The sequence below is a fragment of the Coturnix japonica genome, chromosome 3, assembly GCF_054131305.1.
Source record: "Coturnix japonica strain WE chromosome 3, WE-NBRP24, whole genome shotgun sequence".
Taxonomy (NCBI): Eukaryota; Metazoa; Chordata; class Aves; order Galliformes; family Phasianidae; genus Coturnix; species Coturnix japonica.
The window spans coordinates 45101098-45117411 of record NC_140665.1 but is presented as its reverse complement, the minus strand read 5'-3'; the positions used below and the strand labels follow the sequence as shown (position 1 = coordinate 45117411).

Here is a 16314-nt window from a genome sequence, read left to right as displayed (position 1 = left end):
TTGTAACCTCACAGAATTTCTCATCTCATCATTCATAAATCCTACTTCAAGAAAAGCTATAAAGCTTCCTACAGTGTCATTAATCTTTCACATTTCCATTAAAAATCCTAGTATTTTTCAATTTTTCTTGGTCATGTAACAAATATCTCAAAATTATTCTCATTAGAAACAATTTTACGTAGATTTTATATCTGTGATGTTTACTGTATTTTTTAACTATTTTTTTTTCTTGCTAATTGCAACAAGAGCAAAAAAAAAATCAAAAGAATTGTACAAGTTTTGGTAATTGTATTAAATTCATAGCAATGTTTCAGTTTCACCAATCTTAGCTATCAAAGAATTTGATTTAAATAAAAACTTCTGTTTTAAAAAATAAAATCTTAGCTGGTGTGTAAGGTAAACGATCATCTTAATCCCTAAGTAATAAAGAGCCTTCAGGAATGAAGCCTTATACATACCCAAGAGGGAGATTTAGCACAGTAGCTTTGGTTGAATATGTATGCATCTTTAGTACAAGTTTCCCCGGAGTCATACATTTCCAAGAAAAATGTTCAATCTTCAGCAGCGCCTTTGAAATACTAGAACCTTCTTGTTCAGCAGCTGTAATAAAAGAAAAAGAGGGGGGGGGGGGGGGGGGGGAGAGAAAAGCAGGGGTAGGGTGGGGTGCAGACTATAATAGTAAAGGTAGCAGTTCTGTATTTCTGATATCTACAGTCACTGAAGTCTTTACATAGCCTTTGATAATTCAGAGAAAAGGGACAGTCAAGGAAATCTCATAGGTGACAGAGAAGACACCCTTTAGATGGTTGATCTATTTTTTAGAAAACTGTGGTCAAAGCAAGGTACTGGAAGAATGTGCAAACCAGGTGACTTCTAAGACAATTAAGACTTTTCTAACACTCCTTAAAAATGCATTCTGTCCCACATGCAAAGGAAGTAAATATCCATGCAAAGCGTTATAACTTTGTTATAGTTATTTTAACTATACTTTTGATTAGATTCTGATTCATTTTTGTTGGGATGGTTACTATTTATTTATTTATTTATTTTTTGGGGGGGGAGGGGTGTTCTATTTAGAACCAAAGCCACTCTATGATTCTATGAATATGCAGTTTTCTGCATTGACCTTACCTTCAGGGTCAACCCAGCATACTAGTGCGGAAAAGCTAACCAGGATTTCAACAGGCTTCAGACTGTCCACAAGTAAATAATAGAAGACTCGATCATCAGTAATCTGTGTAGAGAAAGAAAAAGGTTGTTTTTAATTTGTATTGAATGTTGTCTGCTTACACATTTTTCATCCTCAACTTTGATATCTAACTCCTATGCAAATATAAAAATTATATTTAACTGTGCTGTTCCTAGAAATTCTTTAAGGTCTGAAGGTGAATGAGCTTCTTTGCTACTGAACTGTTTTAATATGTACTACATTTTCTTAGAGTCATTTGAATAAATTTGTGGTTCTTGATCCCAGAATGCTGTATATTACTACTTCTTTCATAGGATAATAAATAAAAGTGTTCTTTTATGACTCTGATACAGAATTTTCCTGTTAGTTCATACAGCTCAAGTATATCAAACATAAAAAAAGAAAATGGTATTACAGCAAAGGGTGATTAGATAAGTTTTAGCTCAACAGCACATAATGTCACATAGACTTCAGGTTAATTATGGCTTGTGAAAATATATAATGAAATGTTTCATAAAATTTCTTATTATGTGATTATAAATGCAGAGAGATATAAAATTGAAGGCATGCGATAGTTATGAAGCATAATCCATGAAGTTAACCTTCTCAGTATAGAGTTTTACATTAAATTCATGCCTAGAGTTTGCACTTACTCTACAATTACATTTCTGTTACAGTATGAAACTGGAGCTGGAACAGGATATTCAAGCATGTTGAATAACCTTCCAATAATAGAAACTAATGGCAGGTTTAAAGAAATCCTGTAATTTTGTGCAACTAAGGAGTATTTCTAATCCCCACAATAGAACCTTGTGCATATCACTGTAGGAATTTACATGTACAGTGAAAGTAGAAGGCTAAGCTAAACAGACTTCTGATTCAGGTGTTAGATGATAGGTGAAGATGAAGGAAGAGAGATGAAGGGATTCTGAAGCTGAATCATCACTGAATTTAGTTGCTGTAAGACAGATTTCACTCAAGATAAAAGAAAAATGGTGCAGCTGCAATTCAGTGTAATGTATACTCTCACTACTGAATTTGATGAGTTGCATACTCCATATTTTTGAATTTATTCTGTAATGGCAATTTATAACGTATTTTATTCTTGATTTGAACACAGTGAAACACTTCCAGGTATTTGCTGGGAACATCATCTGTAATAATCCTAACACATTATTACTTATTCAGTAATAGTTCTATGCAATGCACCAATTACACTTAGTATATATGTATTATATAATTACATAAGGTTTTAGCAACGACAAAAAAAAGTACACAAAAAATTAATACAACTATATATATACCTTAAAGTCTGTCTTCTGATAGTTATAAGAATATGTATGTGGCTTGTGAAAAACATACAGATTCCTAGGAAGAAAAATATATAAATTATACATTTCAGATAAATGTCTGCTCCATTACATAAGTTTTAAATTCTAATCAGTAAACGCAGTAAAATCTTCTATAAGTCACTCAAATCTACTCACAAATGGTTCAGAATTATTAACCTCATTAAAGGTGAATACAGTTAATCTATGGAAAAATGAATAGCTTATACTTCTGCTGCACTTCTACAATGGTGTGTTGGTGGTCTGGCCATTGGTCTTTCTTATTAACTTATAATCTGTAGGTTGCAACAAGTTAGTCTTTTTCAAGAATAAAGGATGCATCATAAAAGACGCTGCAATAAGTTTACTATGAAGTGTCATTTTAAGGAAGAACTCTTTTGTAAAATTTTTCATGCCTGTCCTCAATTTTTTAGTGTTTGATTACTTTCAGAAATATTTCTTTTTGTCTATAAATCATATCTGACGTATATAAATATTAAAAATAAACTACATGATTTTTGAAATAAGATTTTTTTAACTTGGTGGGAGAATATGAAGTTTCTTTTTTGGAACAAACGCAGAAGATTTAACAACCTTGATTGCTTTGAAATACTGATGTTCAGACACAGAGATTGATGAATTAGTGGCATTAGCGTCTGACTTAGGAGCACCTTAACTGTTATGTGTTTCAAGACCTGGCATCTTCCACCCATGTCACAGTGTGGCATTTGCTTTGTGAAGCAGATGGCTGTGCTCTCCACAGTACTCTAGAGTGCACATGCAAGGCAGCCTGGTGCTGCACCTTCAGATTCACTGTCAGTAGGGACAGGGTCCAAAGAGAAGACTTGGAACTAACCTGAAAGGTAGGAAAGCTATAAAAAAGATCTGTTGAGATGATAGTTTTAATACAGACACTTTTCATATTTTATCACTGTTAGACTGTATATTGTAAGGAATACAACACAAAACTTCTGTTCCTTACTGGAAACAAACACAGAAGTCCTCAATGCTAATCCAGGTTTCCTTGGAAACTGAAGTTTTTTCTGACTCGATTTCTTCCTTTGATTCATCCACTGCCTGGCTGTTCATAACAGTATCAGCTGTTTCTGGCATTTGTTTTGCATTAGAGCTAATATTCTTGTGCAATTTTTCTGTAGACATAGGAAAAAACACAGATTCAATATACAGGCAACACATACACCAAAGTAAAATCCTTCTTACATAAAAAAAATTATCCTAAAATCAACAGGCTATTTTCCATACATCTCAGAGATTAAAAATAATGACTGTAATATTCACCTAAAAAGATCAAAAGATGACTAAAACAATTCAGTACAGCGTTCTGTTCCTTCCATCTGAAACTACTTAAGTATTCTGTCTCACTATACCATTACAAATAAAACTGCGTGCTGGAACCTTTATTATGAGCGTATAAAAAACACTGAACCCACTGTTTCTGTAAAGTGAAAAGCTAGCATGGCATTGTAATTTTTATCACCCACAGAAGACATAAAGGCCTATCCTTGCTGCTGGGACTCAGAATCCTTGTGATGCTACTCACATTAGTCAGTCAAACTACTTGTTAATAGAATCTAATTAAATAATGTTAATTAATTTTCCTGCAAGAAAATCAGAAATCTCACTACTGTCAGAATCACACCAAAATATCTGCGCAAAATACCATATATACGTTTTGTAATAAGGTATTAACATTTTAAGTTGCAATATAATATCTCAATCTCTGCCTTTATGAGATTCACATGAAGTTACTCAGAAGTTACTCAGTCTTCTCCAAAAAGTTTTAAGGATAGCCCAGAGCAGCTGAGAATAGAATTCAACAGTTCAAACATTAACAGCTGTTAATTCAGAATGCTAAGGAAAAAGCTGTTAATACCAAACACATCACTATGACAAAGAAGAAAGCTAATTAAAAAATAATTTATTTTTGAATATGTTTTTTAATATTTCATGTTCAGTGAAATACAGTGATCTGCTGGATAACAAACGAGCTTATAAGATGGAAGTGACTGTAATTATTTTGCAACTATTTGTCAAGAATTGAAAGGAATGTAATGGAAGAAAATGTGCTATATTCCCTTTATTCTCCTGTAAGGGAGAATATTTCCTGTATGGGAAAACTGCCTGAAAGCTGTAAAATGTAGGCTTCTCCTGAGATTTGCATAACATGGGTTTTGGGCCTCCAGTGAAATAACCGGTGTTTGTCTTAAAATCCTGACTACTGTAGAGACTATGGAAAGGAGACGACCAGAGTATAACTATATCCCATGCAGCTCAGTGTTGCTCCTCTTTTCATTCTGAACACAAGGACTAGAGTGCTATCAATAGACATAGTTCAAGATCAGTTGCGTCAATAGATTTCTACAGCCTTCAGATAGAAGATACACTCCAGCTTATTTAAAAGTCAATAGAAAAACCCTTCTGCTGATCATCTATGCAGACAGGGGCCTGAGGGAACATAACCTTCAAAGGGTAGCTAAAGGCAAAACCAGTTTTAACAAAATGGCAGAATCTTCCCCACTTTTCTTTGAAGAAACAGTGAGAATATTATGAGAATGTAATAAAAAAATGCATTTTTTTCTTCTTTTTATCTATGTATAGCAAAGATAGCGCTGTTCAAAGTTTCCTGGAATTATACAGAAATAAAATTCCAAAAACTGTTCACAGGCCTTGTATGCAAGAAGAAGCACTTCCAAATGTGAAAATCCACAAACACTAGATGATATACTGAAGATATAATTTCTGGAATAAAGCTGTGACTACATTTGACCAAATTTTAAGAGCTGCTTTGTACAAATCAGTACTTTAAGACTGACATATGGAAGATCATTTCAGCAAGTAATTGCCTGTAATCATAATACATTTTCAAGGAATAAAATATTCCTTGAAAAATCGTAAACACTAATTGAATACAGAAGGATATAAAATGGGTAAACAGATGATTAATTGAAAGGTAAAATAACTTACTCCAGGTAGAATATGTCATACTATCTTAGGGTTTTCTGAGGGGCCAAGATTTTTTGATGTAAACAGTAATTTTTGATAATGAAGTGCAATAGATATAATTTAGCCAGATTTTAGGGAAGTAGCTGATTTGATATCATACTGATATTAGCAAAATAGAATATGAGACTTGGTATAAAAAGTGTAAGGTGTGCAGTGAAGAAAGCAGTGATCTTTATGCAAATGTAAATGCTTGCATTAGGAACACAATTTGAAGAATCTTATTAAGTACTGGAGGCATATGCATTGGAATTGATGAGTAAACTCAAGTTCTCTGTTCATTAACAAATTACAAACTGACACTGAACCATCCTTATCTCACAACCTCGAAAAAGAATACTGGTTCTCAAAAAAATATCAGCATATAGAGACAAGTGCAACGGCATTAGTAGCAGTTCATCAGGGTTCCTGTACTAATCAGGGTTAACCAAGAGTGTGGCAAAGGAATATGAACTGCAACATCAAAGACTGGTAAACGGTCAAAAAAAGAACATAATCTAATTATGCTCTTAACAACATGCACATTCCTACTACTTTCACTGCAATGTATCTATAGACTGAGCAACCCCCCCAGTGAAGTTGGATGACCTCTGGAGTGAAGGAAAAGTTTGCCCAAATTATTAAATTTATGTTGCATAAGTAAGTTGATAAAACTCCTCCGTGACGCATACGATCACTGATTGTGATGCAACAAAAGGATATAGGAACATTTTGAATTATACCATTATAAAACTGTATCATGTTATTATTCTAGAACAAATCTGTACCCTAATTATTAATATTTTTTTCAAGAGGCCTTTTCTGACTAGACTTCCAAGTAAACAGAACATATAGCTGTCTGGCTGCCAAAACGCACCTATTTTAGAATAAAAAAATAATGATAGCTACAGAAATAGTTCAGCACCCCAGCATATGTATGGGAGGCTTTAGGGAGCCATCTATTGTAGACTATTATATTTCTATTGGGTTTTGGGCCAGAGCTAGAAGAGGTACTGAGCTGTGAGTCAATAACTGAAGAATTATATTTCCAGCTCATTAACTCAGAATTTTGATGCAGTGAGATTCTACTGTTTTGTTTCTATGTACTGGAAATATAAAAATCCTACAAAGAAGTAAAAAGAAAAGACATCCTAGCACTACAGTGGTTGAAATGATTGAAAGTTCTTAAAAGTAAGATGTTAAAATAATGTTTTTGCCTGCACTGAACATATGTTTCTTGTTATTTTCCATCTGCACACTCATCAGATCCTAACAGATTAAAAGCATAAAAATGTAAAATTTATTAAAACTGAAGCAGTCCTTTTTTCTTGTCTTTTGTTTCAGAGCAAACAAAACAACAGTTCATGTTCTTCAGAAACAGAACTCTTTGTACAAAATCCAGTATATTTTATTGTAGAATAACATTCTAATGTGAAAAAGTGTAATTTTTTCAAAATTTTCAAAATAGAGAATTTTAAATACCAATATGAAGACTCCATCATTCTGCAGTTACACCCATTCTTTGAAGCTTTAGCTACCAAAACCCATAAAAGCATAAGACTGATTCTATTATTAAAATGAAGGTTAGCAGTGAAATCAAATAATTCGAGAATGGCAGAAAACCAGATATGAATTTCAAAAATATTTACCTTCAGTGGGTCTCTCTGTTTTGTGCTGCTCCTATATGAGGGGGGGGAAAAAAAAACAAGTGATTCTAATTTTGCATCATACTTTTAGAGAAAATTTTCCTTTTCACATTTGTCCTTCCTGAGCTATAAGAAATGAGCTAGTATATTAACTCTAAAGGAAAAGGAATATTAAAGGAATATGATCTGCAGTCTGGGATAAAAGATGTTCCACATGCCTACTGGTATACTATTAAAAACATTACCTGACACTACTGTTCTTTGACAGTAAGTTCTATTCCAAGAAGTAATTAGATCTATTCTAGATGTGGTTCTATTCTATTCTGTTTTCATTCTTGGAGAGTATGTAAAGGTCTCTTCCAACAAGAATTTCTTCTTGTGTGTTCAACTGTCAGTTGAAACACCACACTTGATTGCTACAGCAATTAAAAAAACATCAGTAATTTTTGACTGTGTCTTTGCAAACAACTTTACTCTGACCATTGCCATTTCAAAGCTGAATTAATATGACTAAAGTTGAAATTCAGTTAGCTTGCCTTTTGGAAAGTCCAATTTGCACTCAACTATCAGTGGATTAACTGGACTAATTTTACCTTTGCAAAGGAAAATACTGAAGCCAAGAGATTCTGTTACAAACTTTGCAAACATCTTCTCATTCCAGCTCTCCACTTAACAAGCACTGTTACCCGCCCCCCTCTCCCCCCCCAACCCAAATTCTCATCTATATTCATTTCTGTCTATGGCAGAGGCACTAATCTTGAAGTTGACAGCACTGAGCATATAGATAAACATGGTAATTTCCTGCTTAAAACTAAAAACAAAGTTATTAAGGTTCAGTATAACACAGTATGAAATTCTACAAACTGGCAATAATTTAAAGATCTGAGGAAATCAAGGTTGCACTTTCAGCATTTGCTATTTCTAATCAGTTATACAATTATTTATATGTGTATTGTTATTTTCAGCTTCAAAACTAGAGAAAGAAAACTCTCCTAGATTATCTCCTAGAGATACCCATAAAGTTATTTTAATTAGAACATTCAAAATGGGAAACAAAGAAGATTATTCTGCAAGTTAAAAACTTTTTTCCATCAGTTCAAATGCAGTTCTACCTACATACCACAGCTATTAATAGCCTCAATATTTTTCAGATAAAATTTAAGTTGGGGCAAAGATAAGGTTCAAGAACAAGTTAATTAGCTCCTCATAACTTCTTACATTTTACCTCTGAATCAGATTGCCCTCAGACTAAATCATATTCATGTCTTCTTACCACTCTTTTCTTTTTAAATCAGTATCTCTCTTTCATGTATTTTCTTACCCTTGAGTTTCCTTGTTTGCACACCCCACTGTGACAGAGCAGTTTTCTGTAGTCAGAATGGCTCTTAACTCCAGGACCAGAGGAGAAAAGACATTCTAAACTATTTCTATGCCTCTAGCAATAGATGTCTATTACTTTACAATTAACTAAATGTGCATAGAGACAAGTAATCCAACCAATAATTATAATGCTACTTACAGAACCTTTTTATCCTGCTGCTTTTGTGATGTTTTTTTTAATTTGCAATAATTAAAAACACGTTTAAAAGAATGTGATGTACGATTATAGATATTGTTTGTAAAATGTGCACAAACTGCAGAGTAGTCAAAAACATTTTACTGAAATGAATTTTCCTTCACTACAGCACTGCCTTATTTTTAACTAATAAATGTCCAATAAATATATCTACTTGGATGTACACTTTCTACACACAGAGTGGATATGGAGCAGTTTAAAAAGAAATGAGTTTCAGATCTGAAATATAAAAGTTACATTATAATATATTCTGAGGAGGAAATATGTAAATAGGTGCTCCAAAATTACAGACCAAAAGATTTTCCTTTTATATCAAATTTTACCAAAGCTAATAATTGAGTTTTCTTTGTGACACTTTGTCAATGAAGATACATAATACTCTCTTCAGCAGGGTCCCTGCAGTCTTCAAACATATTATGCAACTCAAGTTGCTTATACATCAAGTCTCTGTACCTCAAACAAATTTCAGAAATATTATCTCCATGTATATTTATCAGTTTGTCCAAGAAAGAGACACAAATTTTAAATTTTAAAATAATTCAGTCATCTTTTCTACAAGATAGTAAAGATCAGCATTTTGAGGTTGTTTTTTTCCTTCACATAGCCCTTTGTATTGACGTATTTTATAGACTCTTTTAAACTATTTCCTATACTGTAATTATATTGAATGTAAAAGAACTGCTTGGGACAGAAAATAAATGCAAACAGGAATAACTGTAGTAGTAAATCCAAGTAAATCCATGTGGAAGCACATCTTTTCCAATATATAATTGTTTTTCTGGTTAGATGCAGATTTTTAATCATATTGAAAGGCATTTTTATACATACTAGGCAGCTTTTCCCCTTCAGTTTTTTGAAAGCCAAAGAAAGAAATGCTAAATAAGAAGATGTGTTTTTGTGCACTGTTTGCCACAGTAAGTATGAAATTGATGAGATAATGGTACTGACAATCTGGACTTATTTGTAGATGCTGAACATATGAAACCATATTCATCAAGCTTTGTTTGTTTGTATATTTAAATATCTATTTATCTGTGCTGCAAATCAATCTCCTGTATAAAACATTTTACATGAAATAGTTTGGTATTCAGAAAGTCTTTGTATAAAAGCAATCTTTCTCTGTTCAAAACATAAGGTGTTAATACTATAAGGAGCTTTCTGTTGGAGGCTTATTTAAAAGCAGACTTCAGTAGTATAAATAAAGAACAAGGTAGAAACCAATTTAAAACAAAATGACAACAACAACAAATAGTGGTTACATCTGCCAAAAGTAATTCTCATAAAATCCCACTGATATTAATTAAGATTCATATTGCCTTTCATGGAAAACTATGATGGAGATAAGTAATCCTTAGTGACTGGCATTTTCCTCTGTGGGGGCACTTGGCAAGAAGTGCTGAGCGTGCTGCCCCTACCTAGTTTTGGAGGAATGTACCTTTCAATTACAAATCACGTGAGGATGTAATTTTAAGGCATGTGTTTTCAACATTTGTATTTTTCAGTCTCCTACATACCATCCTTCACTTAGCTGAAATAGCATAATTGTAATAATCTGTGAATCAAACATTTAAAATCAAAATATTCTATTGTATTGACAATGTCACTTTTAGTATCTAAAGAATAAATCATAAAAAAATGGCTTTTAAATGAAAAGTGTCAGCAAAAGATCTCCCATGCATTAATAAAACAAGTAACCGGAACAAAACCTGAAATACAGCAAGGTGGGTGAGGAAGCTTAAATAGATGTCTTTTAAAACCTATATTTAAGAATCAAGTATTTCCTATTTCTTTTTTCACTGTCTTTTGGAACATAAAACTAGGCCAAGTTAAAATAAATAAATAAATAAGAAGGGGAAAAAAAAAGAAAATTAAATTATTACCTGAGAATAATCTTCTACATTTGAGCAACTCCCACTTTGATTCAACTCCACATTACTGTCAACTAAATTTTCATTCTTTTCACTGACAAAAGGAAGATGGGTCATCAAATGAAATCCTTTTTGGATGGTAGACTGTGTGAAGGAGCTGAATTATCAAAAAAAGCTCAAATAATTTAATCCATATATTTCAAATTGCAGATTTCATAACTATGTTTTAAACAGAATTCTGTCAAAATAATTTGTATCTCCTTTATTTCAAAAGCCTAATAAGGCAGTACAAAATGTCCATATGCATATTTTCCTTATAATTACTGGCTTAGTACCACACACACGTGTTTGTAATACCTGAACTATTGCCACCCTCTTAAATAATCTTCAACAAAACAAAACCCATGCCACTTGATGAAAACCAGATGATAATACCAGAAATGAATGAATTTCTATGGCCCGTAGAAAGGAGAATAAATGTAGAGACAGGAAAAAATAAACTTTGAGATGTATGTAAGGCCTACGCCGGCTACAGTAAGAGGAAATTCTGCCTCTGAGTTCAGTGGAGGCAGAAGTAAAAACTGAAATATAGAAAACTAGAAGTACAAGAAATTCCTTCCACGTTAAATAAACTAGAAAAGTGATGTCAAAACAGTAGTGCAAACATGACAATTAGATGTAATTGTGTTGTGGCAACCATGAAGAACAGAGAAAATTGTTGGTGTTATCTAACTCCTGTCTTAAGGATCGATATAATGAAACATCGAGATCCTTAGCAGTAACAGTGTTCCAATTATCATGCCTTTCAGTGCTTGAAAAATGTTATTAGAATGAAAGAGATTAATAACAAGTTCAGTACCAGTTATGGATAAAAGTCCTTTATTGTGTTTAGGTACCTTGTTACTTGAACAAAAGGCCAATTCCTGCTACATATTTTTGGTTAATTCCTTTAATTAAATCACAAGAGACTAAATTAGCTGATTGTCATGGAAACTTAGACTAGCTAATAAACCATCCTCAACTAAATGGTGTAGATTGACCACAAAGGAATTCATTAAATATGAAAACTAAATAAAATATGGTAGCATACAAATATTACATCATCTTAATTTTTACTCTCTCATTCCTTCATAACGCATTTATGCACATTGCTTAAAATATTTATGTGTACTTTTTCCTACAAACAACTAATTTACTGTATTTTAACCAGCAAAAAGCATCTGAATCAGCAAAACAATACTCCCAGAGTATTTCATTGTAATCCAAAGTCATTTCTGCAACAGTCATACGTTGCTCTTCAAATATAACTAACTGATGTATCATCAACCCAACCAATCACTATGACCAAAATGCAGACCCTATCAAATATGCAGTTGATTCAGATTAACTACAGCTGTATTTAACAAAATTTGCACACATTTTTACAGCAAAAATTACTAACAATGTGATGTTACTGATAAAACTTTTGAATACTTACGTATCTTTGGGTACTTTGATAGGATTGGATTTGTGATTTAAAAATAGGCTAGTAATCTCAATATATTGTTCACGTTTCTCTACCACAGGTTCTGGGGGAAAAAAACAACAACTTGTTAAATATACATTCAAAAGAAATATTTAATACTTAACTGACAAACAATTTCCATAGGTGATTCTTCACCTCTTTATAAAATTGTAAGGACTTAAGGAAGCAATCCCCAAGCACCATAGCATACACTTAAATAGAAATGTAGAATTATAGAATGGCTTGTTTTGGGCCCATCCAACCTGACCTTGAACACCCCTGCAGGGATGGAGCATCCACAACCTTTCTGGGCAGCCTGTTCCAGCACCTCACTGTATAGAAGAGTATAAAGAATAGAATGGCCAGGGTGGTTTTAGCTAATGCATGACAGCAAAATAAAGTGCTTAACACTCTGACCCTCAGCTTGCAGTGTATTAGAAGTGTGTTCAGCCTACATGTAGATTGTATACAAAGTGGCTCAAAAGTAAAGCAGGACATTCTGCCTTTATTGATTTTCTGCTTCTTATGCCAGTCTATTTTGTTAGCATGCCTGTAAAGCCTTCATATTCAAGCCAGCTCATACTGTGTACTTAATTCTATTGTGTAGTACAGATAAGCTCCAGAATAGATTTACCCTTAAAACTATTAACAGTTGCAGAAGGGCTGCTTTCATACTTCAAATGTACAAAAGGTGCTCAGAAGCTTTTGTGGCTCTGCATTGGAGTTTCTGCATTGCTCTGATAACACTTCCTCTTCATTTTCTCCAGTACTGAAGACTAATTTTTCGGAGACATATTAAGACACTTCCCAAAGCATTTAAGAAATAACAGAACTAAGTTGAAGTATAACAAAAATAGCAAAAAAAATAAAAACAAAAAGAGAAAAAGTAATCCCTAACAGAGTTCTACAGAAGTGATGCTAACATAACTACGTTCTTGAGAATGTTCATAATGATGAACATGAATTCTAAAATTTATTGAATAGACAAACCTTCAGGTTCAGATTTTGCAACAGTTTTTTTTAGACGGAAAAGCTTCCAGGGAGCAACCGGTGGCTCTGGGGGTTCCAGAGGGCAGGACCTAGTTCTAGTAACCAGGACGGGATGGCTGTGTGCTTGGGAAATCCCATACTGTCTCAGCTTCTCTGCAGAATCAGTCTACAAAACATAGAAAGAAAACCTGATTGGCAATAGCTCTCCTTTGTCATCACCTGTCACGAACAAACAGTATGCACAGAGAAGGATCCAGTGCCTTGGATAACAAATGAAGTGAAAATGGTTTACCTGACAAAATTATCCAAAAGCATTCTAATTAGGATTCATATTCAGCACAAAAGGTACAATTGATCACTTAGAAATGTTTACATATAGTTTACTTTTTTGTGAAAGATTCATCTCATCTTTAAACTTCTTTGTACAATCATATTCATTTAGATGCTACAGAAAGCACAAGTGGAGCACAAGTAAGAAAAGAACACTGACAACATTTTACTTTAAATATACATGTCACAAGTAGTTTTTCTTTTCAGAAACAAACCCTTACTCCATGCTGAAATTATAAAGAAGCAGAATTCTAAAAGTGACAGATCTTTTAGATAACTTGTGATAACCTTATAATGTAATATCACCTTGAACAAATATGCCATTAAAGTCAGGCTTTTAATCTCCCAGCTAATTTACAAAACGCATTGAAGGCACTACTGACTTACTGAAGTCTTTAGCAAAAAAACTTAAGAGCAGTTTTAAATATGGACATTGAGTGGTGCTCTTCCCATTAAAATAACAATGCTTCAGTATTCAAGTTCCATTTTTTTTTTCCCTCTGCAAAAAGTTCTGTTTCAAGCTTTGTATATATTTTTAATTATCTCTCTTAATTTTAAATACAACTTGTTTCAGTTGCTGAATAAATCAGTAATTTTCTGATTGCTTCTTCTCATTGCCATATGTTCCTGAGGTGGCATAATTGCAAGCAATGCAGAGCAGACTATGGTTGAAATTCTCAGATATGTTTAAAAGGAGAAGATAAAATTAAATTAAATGCTCTAAGGTACTTAGGCAACTTATTTCTGGATTTCCAGAGGTATGTTACAAAGTTTGGATGTTACTTCTCCTATACTGCAATTTCCACTGATGAAGCACTTCTCAGCCCCCCAAAGAAAACCTGAAAGTGGGCTTTTTTAAAAGGAGGACCACAATAAATCCACTACATTTCTATATCTAACTCTTACCTTCTGTCTTCCACCTTTCTATCACTCTTTACTGAAATATTGTTTTAGACATATAGATTCCTCTATCTCATCCTATTTGGACTGCCACAACTAAATACTTTTTTTCCAGAAATCTGTAACCTAAAAATCTGCAGCAAGGCTCAGTCTAAAAGCATCAGATGGCAGGAAATACATAACCCCTATGTCACTGTTCCCCGTTTGTTTTTATTGGTTTTTTAATGACTAAGGCTACTTACTATTACCAAAGAGATAGTAATGAGACCTTATATTAAAATAAATATAAATAAAATCACAGGGAACAAGAAAGTCTCCAAAGGAACATGAAGTACCCTGTAAACTTGTTTCATTAATGGGAGAAAAAAAAAGAAGAAAAAGAAGAAAATAGTGCAAAAATTACAAGCATCAAAGCACGAGACCTGAAAACTACTTTTGGAAACTTCTTGTTTTTTTTCTGCGAAGCTTACTGGTTTCCTGAGAAGGAAGATTACATTTAATGTTCTAATGAAGCAAAATATGATTAAAATGTTGAAAATAATAAACTACATCTAATTAATAATCATATCAAGAAAGCCTGTTTTGGTATTATAAACAGGTTTCCATGGATTGTAAATAGCTAAGTGGAAATTTAGACACTGTTTTCAAGCTAGCTGCATGATGTGTTAAACTTACTCATCTGCTTTAATCAACTGCAACAGTAATGACAGAAATGAATGGAAACAAACACGCCATTTCATACAGACCAATGCACCAGAAAACACATAACAAGTAAGACTGAAAAATAAACTGAAATTTTTCAGGCAATCTATCAAATAATTAGCTTTCCCATTTAGAAGCATCTCATCATGATGCATTTTCTCGATCCATGTCTTGTTTTCCAGAGACTTCAGCTCTTAGCTTCTTTGTGGAGTATAACTGAAAAATAAGCAGGGTCATGGCAGGAAAACACATGACCAGAATCTAAAAGGACAAAAATAAAAACTGAACTGATAATCACTACTTGCTGTCTGTTTGACTACACTAATTATTATCATTATTTTTTTACAGTGCAGTAGTCACTAAATTAAACATTCTGATAATAAATGTATAATGCTTATTTTCCCAAGGGTACAGGATTACCATCTGAACTAAGGAAAAAATCTTCTCTTCAGATGAACGTAATGGCAAACAGCCAGCGTAGACTGCCATTTCTGGCTGGGTTGGCACATTAGAACCTATGGAGAAAATATAAAATGTTTTAGAACAAGTTAAGTCATAAATAAACATTGTGATCCATCAGTTATTCAGCCCTCTCTGCCTTGTTTTTATTATTCTTTTTTCTGACTGCCATTTCATTCAAAACAAGAGCTTTTTTTGTAAAAATCTCAGAAGAGAAGCCACAGATAAGGAAGAAAAAAACCCAAACACACACCATTATTTTAATCAAACAGCTTTTATATAGAGTTATTATAAAAATGAATAATAAAAAAAAACCTAAAAAATATAACAGGTCAGAAGTTGTTCTTGTCCAAATTCTTTTATTTCTCTTCAGCCATTGAAGCCATTGTTACCTTAGAATGATAAAGAGAAACCAAGGCTGTTTTTGGATGAAGGAAAAAACCCAGAAGTCTAAAAACTATAGTATTATAAATATGGATGTACAGTTCCACTTGAAGTTCACCTCATAAAGAAGTATATAATTTTCTCTGCATCTTTCCTTAGTCATCTGTATGCTATTCAAAACATACAAAGATAGCATTTCAGTGCAAGCATTGTGATGCATGGAAAAAGTTTTGCCTTTGCTCCCTTCAGCTCCACTTTAAATATGTTGGATAACTACTTCCTAATTTTATGTATGCCTACAGAGTGTCAAACTAGAAGTTGCTTTAGGAATAAGTTCTTTTGCATGTGTGAAATGAAATAAGACAATGCTGTTTGCATACAAAGAAAAGAATGGAAATGAGAAGAATGGAAAAGGAGAACTGACATGTGGCTGGACAG

General features: G+C 33.1%; 1 protein-coding gene across 8 annotated transcripts in view; it reads right to left on the bottom strand.

The window, feature by feature from the left end:
• ADGB (androglobin) overlaps positions 1–16314 on the bottom strand; it is a 63519-nt gene that overhangs the window by 28273 nt on the left and 18932 nt on the right. For 6 of the 8 annotated variants that reach the window (XM_015858174.3, XM_015858176.3, XM_015858175.3 and 3 more), the window contains exons 10-18: positions 15454–15548; positions 13102–13267; positions 12085–12175; positions 10620–10764; positions 7167–7197; positions 3500–3668; positions 2494–2557; positions 1132–1234; positions 459–600 (exon numbers count right to left, since the gene is read on the bottom strand). In XM_015858174.3, the coding sequence (XP_015713660.2) occupies positions 459–600; positions 1132–1234; positions 2494–2557; positions 3500–3668; positions 7167–7197; positions 10620–10764; positions 12085–12175; positions 13102–13267; positions 15454–15548 (1006 nt within the window). The remainder of the gene's footprint in view (positions 1–458; positions 601–1131; positions 1235–2493; positions 2558–3499; positions 3669–7166; positions 7198–10619; positions 10765–12084; positions 12176–13101; positions 13268–15453; positions 15549–16314) is intronic. The other 2 variants (XM_015858177.3, XM_085541461.1) reach the window with 2 other exon arrangements.